This window comes from Protopterus annectens, chromosome 4.part0, assembly GCF_019279795.1.
Source record: "Protopterus annectens isolate FY-2018-M chromosome 4.part0, PAN1.0, whole genome shotgun sequence".
Taxonomy (NCBI): domain Eukaryota; kingdom Metazoa; phylum Chordata; order Ceratodontiformes; family Protopteridae; genus Protopterus; species Protopterus annectens.
This window is the reverse complement of record NC_056733.1, coordinates 48,136,926-48,157,155: the sequence shown is the minus strand read 5'-3', so window position 1 is coordinate 48,157,155 and position 20,230 is coordinate 48,136,926. Positions and strand designations below refer to the sequence as shown.

The 20,230-nt window shown below is 40.2% G+C and overlaps 1 protein-coding gene across 1 annotated transcript in view; it reads left to right on the top strand.

Moving 5' to 3' along the window:
* RNF213 (ring finger protein 213) overlaps positions 1–20,230 on the top strand; it is a gene marked incomplete in the record, with an annotated part of 2,890,576 nt that overhangs the window by 382,857 nt on the left and 2,487,489 nt on the right. The window contains 1 exon segment of the mRNA XM_044069632.1: positions 3,831–3,980. Within this exon segment, the coding sequence (XP_043925567.1) occupies positions 3,831–3,980 (150 nt within the window).

The window sequence follows — 20,230 nt, the reverse complement described above, 5'->3', positions numbered from 1 at the left end:
AGTGGATTGGGTTTTGCATTTCATTTTGTTATTCCCATCATGGCAAGGAGATTCCAGCTGGGATTAGGCCTCATTCCACTAGGGCTACTGCCACTTCAACAGCATTTCTAAGGGGGGTGGCAACTAAGGATATTTTGGAGGCAGCTACTTGGAGTTCAGTGCATACTTTCTCTAAGCATTACCACCTTCCTCTCTACTCTAAATCTAGGGCTGGTTTTGCCACAGCTATCTTGCAAGGCATGTTGACAGCTCCTGCTTCCTTATGATTTGCCAGCCTCCCTTACCTCTGCTTTGGGATTCTACCCAATGGTTAGGACTGCAGCAATGTGGAATGAAGAACATAGTACAGTTTTGTACCTACCATAAATGTAGATGTTCGAGGATCCACATTGCTGCAGTCCAATTTACCCTCCCGCCTTCCCCTCTGTGTTTAGGGGTGGTGGTGTGAGTTGCTATATATTATTGTACATGTGTATATATATATATTGTATATAAGTTTGGTGCAGGGTTTTTTTTTTTTTGGTGTTTTGGATTGGGCCTTGTCTTTTTAGGGTCTTCTGACATCTGGGGCAAGAAAAGACTGAGGATATGACGTCGGTCATGCGCATTAGTACCCTGACGTCCTGACGTCAGTCTAATGCGCCTTGACCGACGTCAGCCATATACTTTGGTATTCGGGCCGACTGGACAGCGGACTACCCCCAATGGTTAGGACTGCAGCAATGTGGATCCTCGAACATCTACATTTATGGTAGGTACAAAACTGTACTTTTTGCTTTATTGGATAAACTCAAGCTGAGGGACTGATAGGATGGTGGTACTTTGAGGGAAGGGGAAATGAGCCTAAGCCTACCAGCTGAAAATCTAAATTGCTAGCATCTGATCCATTGGGATCTGATATACCCAACTGTTCATACAGATGAAAACGTGGTTCTAGCATTTTTAGTCAACTGTTTGTACAAGGTTTTAACAGTAATATGGTATTTTTATTGCACTTTATATACACACACACACACACACACACACACACACACACACACACACACACACACACTGTTTTTTTTTTCCAAGTAGACTACTCAACTACAATAGTTTTCTGTCTTATCTATTATTACTCCTCCTTTAACAAAAAATTTCTTCATGGGTACTGTGATGCCCCTCCTCTGGGAGGTAATCATGGAGCCTCAGTCCTCACCACTGACGCCAGTGGGGAACATTCACTTAGAGCAAAACTGGATACACACAGTATTTTCAGATGCAGCTGTCTGCACCAAGCACAATTTCCCTTAAGAGCACACGGAGCACGCTGTGTTATGGGGGCTGAGTTTTCATCTCCAGGCCCCAAATAAGACTACACCTTTCTCTCTGTAGATAAGTGCTCTGTGTCCCTATTCCTAGTAGCTCAAACACACACACACACACACACACACACACACACACACACACACACACACACACACACACACTCACTCACTCCTGGGAAAGGCTGGCACAGATTTACCAGTTGTGCCCACTCTGCTAAGACTAGAAGGTCGATTCACTGCCACCAGCCAGCTAGTGTAAGACTCTTACCAGGGTACCCAATTACTCTTACTACCATTTGTATAAGTATTAATTTTACTATTAGCCAAGCGAGACGACTGAAGCCCGCAGTCTCAACAAATAGATGCACTTACTCTCCAAGGTTAAACTAGGTTCTAAATGACCAGCCACCATGGAATGTTTAGATATATTTAATAATAAATAATAAAATAGAAGACATGAAAATACTAAGGACAATGAGGACAGGATCCCAGCCCAGACATTGCATCTCTGGCTGCATTCCGGCCTTTGAGGTAAAACCTTTATGGCCTAAACCAAGTAATTTAATTTCAAGCTATTTTTCTTAAGGTTAGCTGGGCTGGGATTTAACCCCTTCCCTTCCGGCATCCTGTAACATATATACATTTTGGCAGTTACCACAATACAGCTTGACATGCACACATTTCTTTTCTGCCCAGCAGCATCCACTGATACAGTTTTAACACAAGCAGCTTTACAGATACATTTTTAATACAAACATCTGTATAAATCAGTTTGATATACAAATGTCATATAATTCTTTACAAAACTCCAGCTAGCTATGCTGGCATATGTTACACATACACTTCCCTATTCTGTCTGATATAGCTGGTACAACATCCCATTGTCGTAGGTACCACTTCTACAGGCCTTTGTGCTAGAGTAGACTATATGTTTATTGTATGGTACTAGTTACCATAAGTTCTTTTCTTGGTTAGTTGTTTTGTTACTTCTACTGATGCTAATATACTTAATTTTACAGGCTATCTAACTAACTTTATTAGCCATTTGTTGGGCACATATATAGAACTATTTTTAATTTCTTTAGTGCTATACAAGTAAGGCTGTCTTGTCTTCTACAAAAAAAGGAAAATATTCATCAGTATGGGGATAAAAAAGGGAATCTCATACATCTATGCATTTGTTTATTTGGTGCATGCTTATATTTATCTGTACAAGGAAGAATGCTGTGGCTGTTTGAATTTTAGGCTGGAGAAGACACAAGAAAGGATGGATATAGCCCAAATGTTACAATTTACTCTTGTAGTGAATACTCCTCAAACAGATATGTAGTGAAAAGGTAATTGTACTCGACTACAACTGTACTTTGTTCAGTAAATTAAAGTGTATGCATTAACAACATTTGTGTTCTCTAATATTGGTCTTACTGCTACGAATTTGAAGGCCGAGTGGTGAAGGGTCGCTGGAAGGAAAGTAATGGGAGTTATTCATATGTTATGCTGAATTCTTCACAGATGTCTTCTATATAGAGAGTTTGTCAGATAAATGAATTTTTATATATGATTTGTATGATGATAGCTTTGCATTGTTTGAGGATTGAGCTTGTAGATACATTTGTGGAAGTGTCTATGAGAAGTGCATAGTTTCAGTCATGTGAAATTTGTAAAGGGCTATTAAGTTATTGTAATAGGGTAAATAAAAATCTATGTTGAAGTCGCACTTCAATTTTATATGAATATGGTTAATAAGGAGAGTGCGCAAAATTTAATACTGCTGTATGAAACTGGCATAATTAAAAACTCTCATAACTTTGAGTAAATTGAATGAAGCTGGGAACATTGTAAGGTACAGAACTATATTTCTTGTTGCAAAATTGCTACCAATGTATGCATACCTTTGAATTCCAAAAGTGCTGTGCAGATATGCAGTGTGTGATGCAGCATCTTGCATCGAGTGTGTTTTTGAAACTGGTGGAGGAAGTGTCAATTCACATTTGGTTTGGGATTGTATTAAATTGAAAATGAAAAAAAAAATGCACAATCCTAGCTTGATGCTATGGTTGACCATGTCTGTCTCTCATTGATCCAGAGTATAAAGATAAATAAGAAACAAACATTAGAAAATGCTGCAGACTAGAGTAACTGTGATATGTTAGGTGAATACTAGGTAACTGAGGCAGGTGGTAATCCCCAGCAGTTTTAGAACAGTTGACAGAAATTCTTATTTTTTTTTTTTTTCAAGAAGAGTATCTTTCCACCACTAAACTGCAATAAAAATTGTGTGGAAAAGACAGCTTTTTGAAGTTTTTCACAAATATTGAAGACGATGTCTGACGCATGCTCTTCGTTTAATTTCATTTTCGTTCAGTTAGAACGGTTAAAATGCTAAACTTTGAAATTAAAGAATGTGAAAATTTTGTTTGTAACAAGGTAAAAGGTATACTGACAGTGAAAATTGGAAGACCATTACAAGTTTATCTGTAGCCCCCCCCCCCAAAAACAGAAATTAATTCCTTTACTTATTTGCAGTGCACCAAAGACAGAGGGTGTGACGATATATTTCCATGCGGTGCTGTCAAAGGACTTCAAAATTGATATAGAAAAAGACAAAGTTGTCATTCGGTCAGATAAACTTGCTGAAAATTGGAACATTGATGTCACTGAAATGAATTTGTCACGGTAAGAGTTGTTTTATTTAATTTTTTTTAATATCTTGTACTGTACGTATTATCCCAAGGCTAGTACACAGTTGTGGCAGTCATCCTGGCATTACCATTCACTGCATGCAGTTCATCTACAGTTAGCATCTGGTAGTAGTTATTCACTGGTATCTTCATTTAGTACTGCACATTCAGCCCTTCATCTTGGGGTACCATCTTGCTGTTTTAGAGGCCGCATATTGATGACCCACACCAGCTGAATATGTTTTCCCTGCTGTCATTACTTTGATAATAAGTACTGTATCCCTTTCACACATTACTTATTCCTATTTTAGGATATTACTTTGACTTTAAATCCTGTGGTCGCATTCTAAAAGTTTTTTTTCCAGTTTGTGAAGTATTGCAATATAGTCATTGTCTCATGAAATATTTGGCTTTAATCACGTTTTGAGATTTGGAAGTGGTAATATGTGCTCATAGTATTTACTACATTTAATTTATTTCCTTTTAAGAAGTGCATTCCAAGACGGATGCAAATTTTAAATATTTTCTTACATTCACTCTTGGTGCAGAAGTTAATTATACTAACTTGCTTGCTTTTTCACAGCTTTTTATATTCGGTATCATTATTTCTTTTTAATGTTTGAAATTTCATTAACAATACAGTTTGTGTTGTATGGAAACAAGGAAAATGTTTCACGTTACAAATAATTTAACAGTGCAGGAGAATTGCAACAGTTTCAAAATCCAAATTTTGTGACCTTAGATGATCTCTTTATGGGAAAAAAGAGACTGACCATAGTTTGTTAAACTCGCAGCTAGCTTTATATTTTTTCTGAGTCTATGATCTTTGCATGTTTCGTATGTCTGTACATTAATTCAGTATGTGGGTTTGAAGGGGTTAATCAAATTTGAAGAAACTGTATGACACGATAGGTGGTGTCTCTGGAGAGAGCGAGGATGGAGTTTCAAGTAGTTGAGAGGTTTTAACTAAATGATAAAAAGGGTAGTTTTAAGGCAGAAAAAGGTATTTCTCCATGGTGGACTAGCTTACTGCATTGTGACTTGTTTTGTGTTATGGCTATAGTGGTTATGAGAGACTGAAAGAAATGAAAGGGGATACTACATCTGAAACAGAAATCTGTGGTTGTGTTAGAGCTAGCTGTAGATCATCGAGACCCAATAACCTTTCTTGTTTTTCCATCAGCATCTCATTTCCACATTGGTTCGGCTTTCAGAGTAAGATTATTAGTTTGAATGATTAGGGCTTCTTGTAACTGCCCTGTATTTACTAAGTGAAGACTGGAGCTCCTGCAGACTCTTTGAGGCATATTCTGAATTTTATGTTTTCCATATTTTCAGCTGGTTTGCAGCATTGCTGAACTTGAGCATCATTTTTCATGCACAACAGAGAGTAGCTGAAAACTTTCCCATATTAACTTGCATTATTTTTGATATGCTTCACACACGTGTTCCAAAAAGTACTTGTAATTTAAACATTTCCCAAGTGTGGAATAATGTAATCTGTAATTTTTCCCCCATAAACATGTAGCGCTATCTGCCAGTCATACTTTTTCACATGTGTGTAACACTTCTTAATAGGTTGTTCACTTTCTTATAGCTCCATGGTTAGAGCTACACACATTCATGTAAGAAGATGCTTGTCATGCAGTAATTTATATACCAGAATCACATTGCATGTTATTGTATCGCAGTGAGTGAAATTCTAATATTTAAAGCCATAATTTTCATCATCATTGGTTTTGAACTGTGGTTTTTGAAATCATATTAACATTGAACACAAAAGTTACCTGTCTTGTTTCAGGATATGTCTTGGGCAGATGCACATTAAACACACAGACACACACACAGATATACACACACACACACAGACACACATTACTGTTCATCACTGTATCTTGTGTATCTCGGCATAAAGCCTAGGATCATGGTAGATTTACTGCATTTGTTGTTAAACTGTAAATCACAGGGTTTTTTTATGAAATTGAAGGCTTTCTGCATCAAAGCTTTGTAGAATATTTTCAGTGGTAACATGTTTTATAGGCTAGGTATTAAAGAGTATGCAACACCTGTTCACAGGTAATTGAAGTAGGAGTCTCATGAAGTTAAAATCCCCCCCCCCCCCATTATGTTTACTGTCACACTGTTGATAGGTTTGTCACCACTGTTTGTGGTGTTAAGGAATGTCTGCCTTTAGTATTCCTAGAATTGCAGTCCACCCCATGTTGCATCACAGAGGTTGATGCATAGAATTAGAGTGTGTATCACTCATAAACAAGTGTCCCAGCATCTGTGGAGGTGAACAGGCTACTTAGTTGTATGTTAAAGTACTTTGTCAAGCTCGCGTGGCTTACTGTTTGCACCATTATATGTGGTGTATAAATCGGCAATTAATTCTTCATTCTAATGCCGATTACGATATTTATTGTAACTGTGAGTGTTTTTATTGCTCCTTAAAAAAGAAAAAACAAAACCAACAAAAAAATAATATTCCCTGCACTGACGCCACTTAAGAGGTTATTGTGATCTTTAACCTCAGTGACCACAGCTCAGGGAAAATGTGGGATGTGTCTCTGCGTAGCTGTATTGTAATAACCCTAGGTTTGGGATTGATAATAGAGTTGAATTGGAAGGAAATTGTTTTCATTTATGGTAAAATAACCTGAATTTGTTAATCTAGAATGCCTAGCTACTGAATGTGCCCGGGCTGCACATTTCACCATTCCAGTTATTTGTACACTATAATAACGTGGGAGGATGAGAGAAGATAAAACATCAGAAAAAAACAAGTCTTAAGTTTTACAAATAAATAGCAACTTCATCTGTAATGTAGCTTTTATGTTTGACTAAGATGTATTTCACAGATTCAAAGGAAATTTTTCACATGCTATTTAAAGTGATCTTTAAAGATCTCCATGTAATGCCCTTTAGTAGTTACAAAGAGAATTATGTCATATTTTGCAGATTTACTATTAATATATTATTTGCAGACCTGTTTGCAATATAGTACATCAAGATGACATGATTCTGGGAAAAGCAAACTTTTTTAACCACGCTTTTGATGTAGTGCTGTTGTGCTCTAGTATCATGCAACAGCAAGACATTGGCCAGTGTCTGTCACCATAAAAGAAAGGAGAAACTTAAATAGCTTTGTAAGGTGTTGTGCACTTTGCTGCCATCAGAAAGTGTGCCAAAAAGAAGCGCCTTAAAGGGTCAATCCCATCATGTGAAATTCTGACAAACCTCTGCTTTGCAGAGGCAATTGCAGCAGTTTTTTTTTTTTCCTTGCCTACTCTGTAATGTTAACACCACTCACTGTTATCTCCTTACTGAGTAGTCTGTCCAATGATTCTTTTCAATTCCCTGGAAATAGGGTTACCACCTTTTCAAATGCTCAAAGTGGGACATTTACTGTAGAAATGTCAGATTAGCAGGACAAAACATACCCATGACTAGTACAAATGATAGAACTTCACCTTTCTGCCAAAATAAAAGCTTATTCGTGTAGCATTTGAGTTGCTTATTCTATTTCATATAACATTTAGGTGTTTCAGAGAAAAAATAACTGTGTTATGAAACTATGAAAGAAAACTTAGGAAATATTTTCGTACAATAATCTCAGGACATTTGCCATTTTTTCATTTTTTTCGCAGGACACAACTGCCCAAAGAGGGACTGTCCCTCACAAAGTGGGACAGGTGGTAACCCTACCTGGAAACTGTGTTTAACTTGTGTTCCCACTTGTGTTTTGTTTCACCTACTGTGGGTTACTGCTATTACACTTGAGCAGCATGAGAGTTTTCTGTAAAAGTTATTGAACAGCTCCCTTATCAGTGTTCATGATCATACACAGAATGATGCAACCTCCAACTACTTGACTAGAAATGCAGCAAGAAACAGATGCTGGGGTCTTCAGAGATTTTTCTTTCCCTTTCAGGTGCGTCTTCTTTCAGTACTGGCAAGGCAACAAATATACTATTAGCAGTGAACAAAATATGAACTGCCCATAGCAGCTAAGCATTTTACTTAATTACAGCTGTGAGACAGTTATTTTTCCCCTTATTAACTTAAGCGCTTTCATTCTTTTACGTATAGAACTTCTTCATTCTGAAGAAGTTCTATAAATAAAAGAACGAACATGTTTGTTATTCAGTGTCTGTTGCATTTTTTCAGCTACACTTGGTGGTTTTGGGTCATTGCTTTTTTTAGTCATTTTAGCCCTTTTTTCATCCATTTTTTTTGTATTTATTTCCCTAATTTGAGCATTTGTTTTACTTAGTTTTGTCTTATTTTGTCAGTCAAGATTGATAGGGGATTTGCTGTGAATTACAGTATCAAGTCTAAAATTAAGCAGTATATATGTTTGTATTCTTTGACTTTACAGATTACTAGACAATCTCTGCTCCTCTCTGCTTTTTGTAGTGAAATGACTACACGCTTGTATCGCCAGGGACAGTTTTTTCCTTGCCAGTACCTTTTATTTCAGTAATAGCAAGACACTATATACATCTGTTTGTATTTTTAACAGTACAAACTGCTTGCATTAGAGGTAGTTACCATAGCTCTCAATCGTACTGAATACTTCAGTATTTACTGATTTTGAGGGCAAAATAATGGGGTGCCACAATTTTTTTTGCTTTTATTTTCAACTTTTTAATTAATGGATGATGTCATTACAATCGCTGACATCCCTCATTGCCAGCATCATCGATGTGCAGGGGCGACGTGTGATGACATCAGCATCTTCATTAGGTAGCCTGCCTGTCAGAGACTTGGACTGTTTTGGGCGTGGGATTGAATAGCAGTAGTAGTGAGCAGAGCAAGCCTGCCCTGTGCGCCATAACCGCTGTTCTGTGTACACTTTAAGTTCTTCTGCAGCAGTCAGAGTCTGCCCAGCATCTGGCCTTCTACCTGTATCTGCATGAAATGGGAATCAGGAAGATGAGAAACTTTACTTGTTCTGGACCGGTGGCTCGATCACCTCCTCCTCCAGGTAAGTGAAAAAGAATTAAAAACTGCAGCAATTCGGAATCGGAAATTATTCTGATGCAACTGCTGCACAGTGGAAACTTCTAATAAACAACAAAGACATTTGGAAAGAATTTTAATCTGTAGGATACCAGTCCAGCGATGTTTAAACTGCCAAAGTTAGTTCGTATTGCAGCAAGTCCAAGAAAAAATTCATGACTCACGAGCACCTCAAGAAAACCAAGTTTATGTGATGCATTAACTGCCGTGGTTAGCTCTAAACTGTATTGCAGCCCAGGTAAGTCAGAGAAAAAAAAAAAGTCACGAGCAGTTCATAAAAAACAAGTTTATTGACAAAGACTACATGCTTTCATCCATTATAATAGCGGGACTTCATTGGAGTAAACATGTTTTTTTATGAAGGGCTTGTGACTTTTTTTCTCAGACTTGTTGCAAATTAATACAGGTTAGGGCTAGCCTTGGCAGTTTAAACATTGCTGGTCCTGAACCTAATTACAGCAACCCGGTGGGTTCTTCATATAAATGCATGAACTGGTAAAACCTATATCTGGATGATGTCATAAAATTGTTAATGATGGTTTACCATTTAATCTGATTAATCTGAGAAAGATGTAAGGAAATGAGAATGGTATGGTGCTGTGTAGAAATCGGGGGCTCAGCTTGTTATGTAGATTTTGATACGGACATGCAGAGTCTGTGAAGGTCTTAGTGGACAATGCATTTGCTCAGAGTTAAAAGCTAGAAAGCAAGAGTTAATGAAATGTAAATACTGAAAAGGAAAGGCTTTGCAAGATGAACACTGAAAAGACATGGGCTGTGATAATGTATTTAATTAATGAAGTTCCAGATTTCTTCTCTCCCAGTAATGTGTTAGTCAAGAACAAGGCTATCTACGTATAGCAAGAACAAACTTCACAGTAGCAAATTCTGTTACCATCTGAAACTCTGTACAAACATTTAGCTGATTATGGAAACTTCTGCTGAGAACTTGTGGGGTAACAGAGGTTTCACTGATTTTTATACCTTATAATATTATGGGTCCTGGAAAGACATTCAGAAGGGAATGCCTGTTAGTGTATCCTGAATGGTTTGGGTGATTTTAACATTGTAGAAAGGAAAAAATAATGTATGAGAGAATGCGTTGTTGATTAAATGCAGTGCTTTCCCAGAGCAGAGTGCAAATAGGGGGAACGCAAAGTATGTGTTACGGTAAGGTTAGAACTGCCTGGTATCCTATGGATTTCTTTCTGCTGCACACTTCTTCTTTTTGTTAAAAATAGTTAGCTTAGCACTTGCCACTTGGCGCTTTCCTTAATGTGAAGTAAATGATGGGATGATGATCTGATCATTTAGTACTTGGTACAATAGCTGCTATTAGCTGGCCTGGACAGTGGACTTGTACTGCTTTAAATGAAAATGATTTGCTATCATAGCTCGAGCACGCACGAGCATCAAATCCTTAACCCAAGAGGCAGGAGGAGCTGAAAAAATGTACAGGTGCCTGAAGTCTTCTCGGTACCGTTAAGCCTGATGATCTAGTTAATTTTGTAGGGTCAGTTGTGGTATTTGCATGCAGATGTGCCTTTGCAAATGTTTGTCCTTGCTTAGTTGTCTCATCTGACCTGTAAGCAATGACTTCATGATATGTATCTGACTCTGAGAAGAATGTTATCCAGTGTTCATCCAAGTACATGATACACTGTCAGTGAGCTAGCTCATGTGGGGAAGGTCAATGTCTAATTTAATTAAATAGAATAAAAAAAAAAGGTAAATAAGAAGCTGAGGTGTAATGAGGCGTATGATTGAAGAACGCCTTATTGTGCCCCCACTAGGTAGATTGGTGACTAGCTGGATTTGTGTTTAATATATTGTTTGTTCTTCAATTTGCTTTAGAATGTTGGTATCCCACAATTCCATTGGAGTGGGTGGGTTTACATAATTATATATGTAAATGTATGTTAATCAGCATACAGATTTGTACCTATTTTTCATTGGCCTTTGTCCAGATTTTTGATGTTTCCAGGTTGAGAGGTGTGGTAGTTATTTTCTATTTTTTTTTTTTAATTCATTATGGCACCCAGTGTTGGGGTGGAAGAGGTTGGCTAGCTAAGCCTTATTGTCAAGGAAACACTGGTACTTTGCTTGCAGATCCTTTAGAAGGGCTGCATATATTTTTTTACAGATTTGGTAGTATTCTGAACTTCATTTAATGCTTTGTGCCATAAGTACAATATACAAGTGGCGTAGGGTTAAAAATTACCCTTAGATAGCAGTTACACAAGTCTCACTGAATGGTTAATGGCTTGCCAGCATCTATATGCTCTTATGCAGGCTGCCAAGCATGGAACTGATGGTATCTATTGTGTGTATAGGCTCCAAGCCTTCAAGGTAAGTGTAGAGGGTACTGTTAGAGAGCAGGTCAAGGAGTAATGATCAGGTAATGAGGTGAGATTTTCTTGAATGAATTTTACTTGCTAAAAGACTACCTGTGAGACTGATATTCGGTGTGTGACACTGAATGTATGATGCCATCCCGAACAATTGGTACAGCTAAAAATTTGTAATAATGGTGAGCCCTGGTCTCTTTTGAGATTTGCATCACAGACTGAGTGTGAAGCATCTTCCCAGAGCTGAAGGTCTGGCAGATTTTCCACCACTTGATTCAGCACTGTACATGATCCAGTAAAAATGACTCACTAGAAAATGCTGTTGTATAATATCAGACATTACATGTGATTGAGAGATGAAAGTGTTTTACTCCGTCTTTACACATAAGTAGAGACCATGGATCGGGTACTTTGTGTCTTCATAAACACAGCACAGTTAATATGTTTAGAAAGGAATTGGAAGTTTTCCGCAATGTATGCAAGTTAAGAGTTGCAGGAAATGACTGAGGAACACTTCCACTATTCACAATAAATTACAGGATTTTGAGGGGAGACCTTATACTAATCAATAAATGTATGAATAATGAAATTCTGTTTACAACCCTTTTGAGACAAGAAATGAACAAATGTTTGTCTCTTTATCCAAAACTACTAAATGTAGAAGGTCTTTTCCTTGTAGGCTAAATTGTTTTTTGAAATGTTCTCCCATATAAATAAAGAATATGGTTATGAAACTGGAATTATATATATATATATATATATATATATATATATATATATATATATATATATATATATATATATAAATTTAATTGAAAATTCAAAATATTGAAACCCAAACACTTGAAAACCCAGGATAATGAAAATGGAAATGTGTCCTTTTCTTACTGTTGTGCAATCCTGGAGTTGGTATATATTATTAGTAGGGAGGGGGTGGCATGGGGACTTGTCCTCTGCATTCAGTAAGGTTTCAGTATTTTGAGTTTTCAACATTTTGTGTTTCAGTGTTTTGAGTTTTTTTAACACCTTTATTGAATTATCGCTTGTGACACAGGCACATTTACATTTATATAAATGTAGTCAAACTGTTAAAATTTAACAAACATTATGCTTCACATGCTAAATATATAATCTAAGCACTATTACACAAATTATTTAATTGTTGCCCCTTTTTTCAACAAGAAACATCTTTATTAAATCATCAATGACATATGCAATCATTAGTTTAAATAAATGAAAACAAACCACACTGACACAATCCTAGTTGTTAGATGTATATTTAGACGTACTTTTGTTTAATAGAATATATATATGTAGTGAAAATAACAGTGCATGCACACCTGTTTGCTAGATGGATGCCTACGCTTCTGTTTGCTAGAATATATGTAGAATAATATAGTCAGATACAAACATTTTTATTTGCTAGCATACATATATTAAAGGGTTAAATCTGTTTTCAGCTAAAAATCAAATAAATAATGGCATTCATCTATAAATGTAACATGATGGTCTGGTACAGCTTAAGAAAAAAGCTAATAAGGATAACTCCATAAAAGAGGCATTCAGTTGTGTGTAACAGTCTGGTACAAGCTTTAAAAAATTATAAATAAGAAATTCCTGAAACACCGGTTCAAAAAGAAAAAGACCTCCCTACTGGGTGGCAGGAAAATATGACTCACTGAGCTGTTAATGTAATTCATCTTGAAACAGACCACAGAGTAACGTATTAACAGACTGTATGACATCATAAAATACCAAATAGAGTGCAAATTCCAAAGGTATTAAACAATAAGCTGTTCTTATAGACAGGGTCTGAATTGCAGAAGAAAAAAGTGTATGTAAGGACAGTTGAAGTGTATGATTTTAGATCTGATTTATTGTTAGATCCGCACAGTGAAAATCATTCATGTTGTTTAAAAAGTAAATCTGAGACATTAAAGCTGTAAACTGTACAGTATTGTGGGTGTCTGTTATATAAACATGTTGTTTTAGTAGTTCTGTGCAACAAAGATAATATACTGCTGAGAAGTTTAATCATCTGCAAAGTTTATGTGCACTAACCAGACTGCATTTTGTACAAGGCGCTAAAGTAGTGTACTAATCATACTTGATTTCAGCAAGCAAAAGCTGATGTGAAGTTGTTCAATCTCGCTGTTCATTCTTGCACATGGATTCGGAGCCGATCCATCGGCTCTGAGTTGGCCTCTTTACTAGCTGAAGATCTCAGAGTAGCACGAGGTCAGGTCCCTATCCCATGATGCTCTCTGTCCTACCTCAGATCTAGTTTCCGCTGCAACAAATTGGAGTCGTCTGAGAGCTTGGGCCAGTTTGTTAGAATTTTTTCTAGTTTTTTCTAACTATTCTGCTATATAGATTTATAGATTTACCTTTTATGCAGTTATAAAACTTATTGGACTAGTTAGCCTTTGTTTACTTTAATCTTATCTGAGTTTTGATGAGTTTTCGTCCTTTCAGAGCGGCTGTTCCTTAGCTATTATACCCTGTCCTGTTTAACGCAATTCTCCTATTAATAGTGTGGTGTGTTTAGCTTGCTATTTAAATTTAGAAAATTTTTATATATATATATATATATATATATATATATATATATATATATATATATATATATATATATATTAGATATAGATAGATTTTCATTGTTTATTTGTTGTTCAAGGATCTCACAACTCAATTGTTATACTAGCTAGAGTTTTCGGTGCATGTGTGCTTTGTTGTACAGTAATCAGTTTGTCAAGTTTGGGTGGCCACTGTGGTGCAGCGGTTAACGCTGTCGCCTCACAGCAAGAGGTTCTCCAGTTTGATCCTCGGCTGTGGTGCCTTGTGTGTGGCATCTGCATGTCCTCCCTGTGGTTGTGTGGGTTTCCTCCGGTTTCCTCCCACATCCCAAAGACATGTTGTAGGTGGATTGGACACTCTAAATTGGCCCTAGGCGTGAGTGTGCGTGTGTGTGCCTTCCATGGAAGGTTGGGCTCTGGGCTGGCAACTTCACACTGTAAAACTCCACTGCTAATCATGAGCAGACAGGTGATCTGCTGTGGGAACCCCTAACTGGAAAAAGCCAAAAGAAGAACTGTTTACTGTGGTTTTGCTACTATGGCTGATCAAAAGGAGAGGCAAAAGCCAGGGGTTTAAAAAGTGCCTAAAATGTGGGCAGAAAATGTCCATTACAGACTCCTATCTTAACTGCTTCTATTGTTTGGGGCCAGTTCACCTCCAAGAGGATTGCTCTATCTGCTGTTCCTTCAGTAGCAGGGTGTTGCTTGAGAGAAGGAAGTTGGTGGATAGAGGGTTATTGAAGCCAGATTTTCAAGAGTCCTTGGACAAGGCTGACCAGACCTCCAAGTCATTGAAGGGGTTGAAGTCGTTTAAAGCTTCCTCAAGTGATCGGCTCCGAGTCTTACTGTGAAGGTGCGGTCGCCAGCTCCGCTGGTGCACTGAGCCAGTGTTTCTGAGCTGGTCCCCGGTCTTGGAACCTGTCTCCGAAACCTTGAGATCGCCTATCCTTCAATCGGTGGCTTCTTTGGTTCTTTAGACTCGTTCTTCGAGGACCCTCTCTGATGTGGATGTGGTGCAGAGGCTTCTCAAGAACCCAGCACTGGCAAAGTTATCGGTCTCAACCCTACCGGTTTCAGGGCCTAAGAATCATCCCACCTGCTGTGACTACTCCTCCTCTGAGCTGGGGGAGGAGGATCAGATAATTGTGGAGCCTTCGGAGCCAAGGCCTGTTCCAGTGCCATCGGCTCAGTGAACCCTGACATCTTCAGTACCATTGGAAGCCGACACTGTCTGGTCAGCTCTGGGGGGGGGGGGGGGAGCCAAACTGATGTGTCTGTTCTGACCCTTCCTGTCTGAGAGTCGTCTCAGATGAGCTCGGCTCCATCCTCTGGCATGGAGCCCACTGTCTTTGTGCCGGGAAGGTTGCAGTCTTCTTCGGAACCGGTGCCTTCCTTGGGTCAGAGCAGTGGTGCCTTAAATGCTATGAGGAGGGTTATGTCGTCCAAGACGCACACATCATCAGGTCCCTCCTCCTCCCCTAAAGTTTCGCTTTCTGCCTGTGCATCTTGGGTCCCTGTGAAGTGTCGAGGCCCAGAGTCTCAGGTAACCCCATCGGGTGACCCTTGCTCTACTGAGACCTCACCAGAAGCTCCCACTGATGAGGTTCCCAGAAAGAGACTTTGTAAGAGGAGGCATTTAGATTCCCTGCAGGAGTCTTTGACATCGGACACCGACTTAGAGGAATCGGAAGGGTCCCCATGGTCTCCCTCGGAGGATTTCTCCTTTGCGGATATCCTGGAAGTCCTTAAGCAGAGGGATGACTGGCAATCCATTAGCCCTTCTGAGGATGAGTCAGTGCTCCTGAAGGCCTTTGGGTTTCAACTTTCCACCTCTTGGCTGACTTCATCCTTCGACAAACTAATGGAATTGGTTGGTTGAAGGGCGTGGGAGTCTCCTGATGCTATGGAACCAGTCCCTCGGAGGCCTAACAAGTTTATCACCTCCCCCAAGACAAGATGTTCCTCACTAAGGGAGTTCCGGTTGATGCCATGGTGGTGGCGCCGGCCACCAAGAAAGACATGTCCGAAACCTCTTCTACTGTCCATCCTCCTAATAGGGATTCCAGGACTATGGACAGGTATGGAAACGCATCTTTAGTTCTGCAACCTTTACTGTGCGATAGCTTAACTACTTGACTCATTTTACCCATCTTCAGAGAGATCTCCTAAAAAAGCTCAGAGATGCTCTGCAGGGATAGTACAGATGGGGCTGTCTCTGAGAAGGTGACAGCCCAGCTTAATACCCTTAATTCCATGGTTAACTCATCCATGCGGCTCATTTCCAATGCAGCCAATGGTTCAAGTTGGGCAGCAGGTTCAGCAATAGCTCTTCAGAGACCGTCCTGGATGTGTTTATGCTCCCTCAAGTCTTCCTTTGTCAACACCCCATTCAATGGCTCCTCTCTTTTTCGGCCCAAAGTCAAGGAGACTCTCGCTAGGTGTGAGCAAGAGGGAAAGGCAGAAAGTTGAAAAAATGTGGTTCCAAAAATCCCAAAGAGCTTTCCAGAGCACACATAGTGAATCCCCCTCCAGGGGCAGAGGAGAGGGTAATAATGGAAAAGACCGCCCCAGCGGCAGTTGGGACTGCAGAACCAGGGCGACAGGGATCAGTTCCTTGGTAAGGCCCTATCAGCGCTCCTGAAAGGAGGCCTGACTGTCCTACTCTGGAGGCAGTCGTGGGTTGCTTGGCTTTGTATACCGATGCCTGGCTTGGAATTGCAACAGATTCTTGGGTACAAAGCATCGTTACCAGAGGTTACATCATTCCATTTTTAGAAAACCCACCTGTTGGGAAATAAATCCCAGATGCTCCACCCATTCTCAGGGATCAAGCAGCCATAGAAATCCAGAGGCTGCAAGAAAAGTCATCCAAGCCAGTCCCAGCAGACCAGATAGGATCCGGAACTTACTCTAGATTCTTTTTAGTTCTCAAGAAGACAGGGGACTGAAGGCCCATTTTGGATCTCAGCAGACTGAACACATTTGTAAAGGAGGAGAAGTTCCGGATGGTCACGCGTCTGTCTATTCTCCCATTCCTCAGAATGGGAGATTGGATGTGCTATATAAATCTCAAGGATGCGTACTACCATATTAAAATGGCCAGATTGTCTGCGTTTCTGACTAGGAGCCAGTCACTACCAATTCCGAGAACTGCCCTTTGGACTCGCAACAGCCCCCATGTTTACCAAATGCATGGCAGTGGTTACGGCTCACCTGAGGCGTCTAGGATGTTTCCATATCTGGACGACTGGCTCCTCACCGCCACCTCCAGGCATCAACTAATTCTGTCCAAGGATCACACTCTCAATCTCTGCTCTCAGTTAGGCATCACTATCAATTTAGAAAAGTCTGCGTTGTTGTCATTGCAGCGTATCACCTTTATCAGAGCAGAACTAGACACCACCACCGCCACAGTAAAATTGCCCCTGGACAGAATAACCACTCTCAGAAACCAGGTCTCTGACATTTTACAGAGAAGAAAAGTACCGGCCCATCAAGTACTGAAGCTACTAGGTACCATGGTAGCTACGCTCATAGCAGTTCCTCTAGGACGTATGCACATGAGGATTCTTCAGTAGTTACTCTTCACCCAGTGGTCTTACCAACAACTTCGCATGTCATTCTTATTCATGATTATGGACTCTTGCAAGAAGGATCTTCGCTGGTGGTTGACCAGCCAACAAGTTACAGTGGGTCGACCATTTGTTGCTCCCCTGCCGTCAGCCACGGTGACCACGGAAGCTTCTCTGATAGGGTGGGGGGACTTTTTCAGGGAAGAACAGCCCAAGCCACCTGGTTGGAGACAGTCACAGTTGCACATCAGTGTTCTTGAGCTGACAGCGGTGATTTTGGCATTGCAGCACTTCCATGACTCTCTTCCTCTAGGGGCGATTGTGATACAGATGGACAACATGTCTGTGGTCTGGTACATCAACAAGTAAGGGGGAACCAAGTCTTATTCCCTATGTCGAGAGGCCTTGAGAATTTGGCAGTGGGCAGTATCCACTGGGCGCTTTCCGATAGCAACACATATCCAGGAGAAATCCATTGTGATAGAGGACAAACTGAGCAGAGCCATTCTGTTACCGCATGAATGGTCTCTCAAAGACGAAGTTGTGTCTATGTTTTTCCGCAGATGAGGCCAGCCTTGCTGTGACGTGTTTGCATCCCCTATGAATGCCAAATGCAGAAGCTACTTTGCCCTGAATCCTCCTCTGGGGGACAGCCCAAGGGACTCTCTCATATACGATTGGCCCCCGGGACTCCTGTATGCCTTCCCACCTATAGTCCTGATTCCCAAATTCTTGCATAAAGCCAAAGCCTGGGAAGGACTGTAATCTTAATAGCCCCTTTTTGGCCTTGTCAGATTTGGTTCCCCTTCCTCTTACTCTCTCAGCTGGAGGAACCTTGGATTCTGGACCCAGTTCCAGACCTGCTGACACATTCGTCAGGGGCCCCCCATCCCTCCCTTTGTTCCCTCAGACTGACAGCCTGGCTGCTCCGATTCCCAACCTAGCCAGGTCACACGTTTTTTCTTCTGAGGTGCAGCACATTCTTGTATCTTCGCATAAGGCTTCCACCAGAAAGTTGTTTACTAGCAAATGGAAGCGATTTGTTTTTTGGGTCTCCCAAAATAACATTGATCCTTATGTTGCCCCGATTGCAAGTATCCCGGAATTCCTGTTTAAGCTTTTTCATGAAGATGCTGCAGCTGCCACTGTTAGAGTTCAGTTGGCTGTAATTTCGAATTTTCACCTCAGAGTTGAAGGTTCTAATTTGATGTCTCACAGACTATGTAGGGCCTTCCTGAAGGGTACCATTCATCTTAGGCCGCTTGTTCGACAACCCTTTTCTCCCTGGAATCTAAATTTTGTGTTGTCACATATTGTTCTTCCCCCGTTTGAGCCTGCATCATCATGCCAGTTGAAGTTTTTCTTGGAAAACTATTTTATTGGTGGCCACTACCTCAGCACGTAGAGTGTCTCTGAGGACTAATCCTTCATTCCTGCCAAAGGTGTGTTCCGAGACCAACCTGAATCAAACTATTGAACTTCCAACCTTTTTCAGCAATCATTCTAATAAGTTAGAGTACATGTTGCATAAACTTTATGTCCACAGACAATTGAGATTCTATTTGGACAGGACAAAGGAATTCAGAAAATCTGATCAACTCTTTGTATCTCATGCTGACGCTAAGAAAGGCTTACCAGTCTCTAAAGTTGCTCTTTCCAAATGGTTAACTGACTGCATTAAATGTATAATACTCTTCAGCAAATCATACATTAGAGCATGGTGTGGAGGCGCATTCCACTAGGGCTATTTCCATGTCTTCTGTTTATGCGGCTCGATTGCCTTTGGACACTATATGTGCAGCTGCCACTTGGTCTAAGTCACATACCTTTATCACTCATTGCAAAGTGGACAGGGCCTCCAGGGAGAGGGCTTCCTTTGGTTCCACTGTCCTCAGGAATATACTCCCTTGAGTCACCCAGGATTAAGGTGCTTGGGACTCTACCCATGTGTAAGAATGAACGATGAGATTGAATAACTTCACATAAAGAAGTTATGTACTTACCATAACGTTCCATGTGAGTTGCTCATCTTGCCTTCATTCTTACATTCCCACTCGCCTTTCCCCTCCAGGGTCTTGAAGAATGAATAGACTTGGGGTCTGGTGGTCTTGTTCTGGGGCGTCTTATTCCGGTTGGAGTATTTATTGGGTTATACCCGTTAATGCTGGGTTCAGCAAACTAGATCTGAGGTAGGACAGACAGCATCATGGGATAGGGACCTCGCCTTGAGCTACTCTGAGATCTTCAGCTAGTAAAGCAGCTGATTTGGAGCCGATGGATTGGCTCCGAACCCATGTGCAAGAATGAAGGCGAGATGAACAACTCACATGGAATGTTATGGTAAGTACATAACTTCTTTTTCAAACCTTTTATTTGTACTAAGCACCAACACAGAGCTGCAGTCTCAGTAAGTACAAAATAAAACAAGACTGTCATCATTTTAAATAACTTTCCAATGGTGAGCCTTTCCTGCACTCTCACACAGGGGGAGTGCTGTCTGTGCCTTGTATAAGGTCACTTCAGTAAAAGCACAATAACTAACATTTATGTACCTGATTGAGTCCAGAATAGGAGCACTTCAGTTTCCACAGCTGCAGTAGTACAGATGTTCATCGTGCATACAGCTGCAGTCATAACAGATGGGTTCTGCCGTCAGGCGGGTCCTCGGTCGGCCGAATTCCAAAGTCTAGGTCCGGCGTCGGTTGTCGTCGCTTCTTCCCTGAT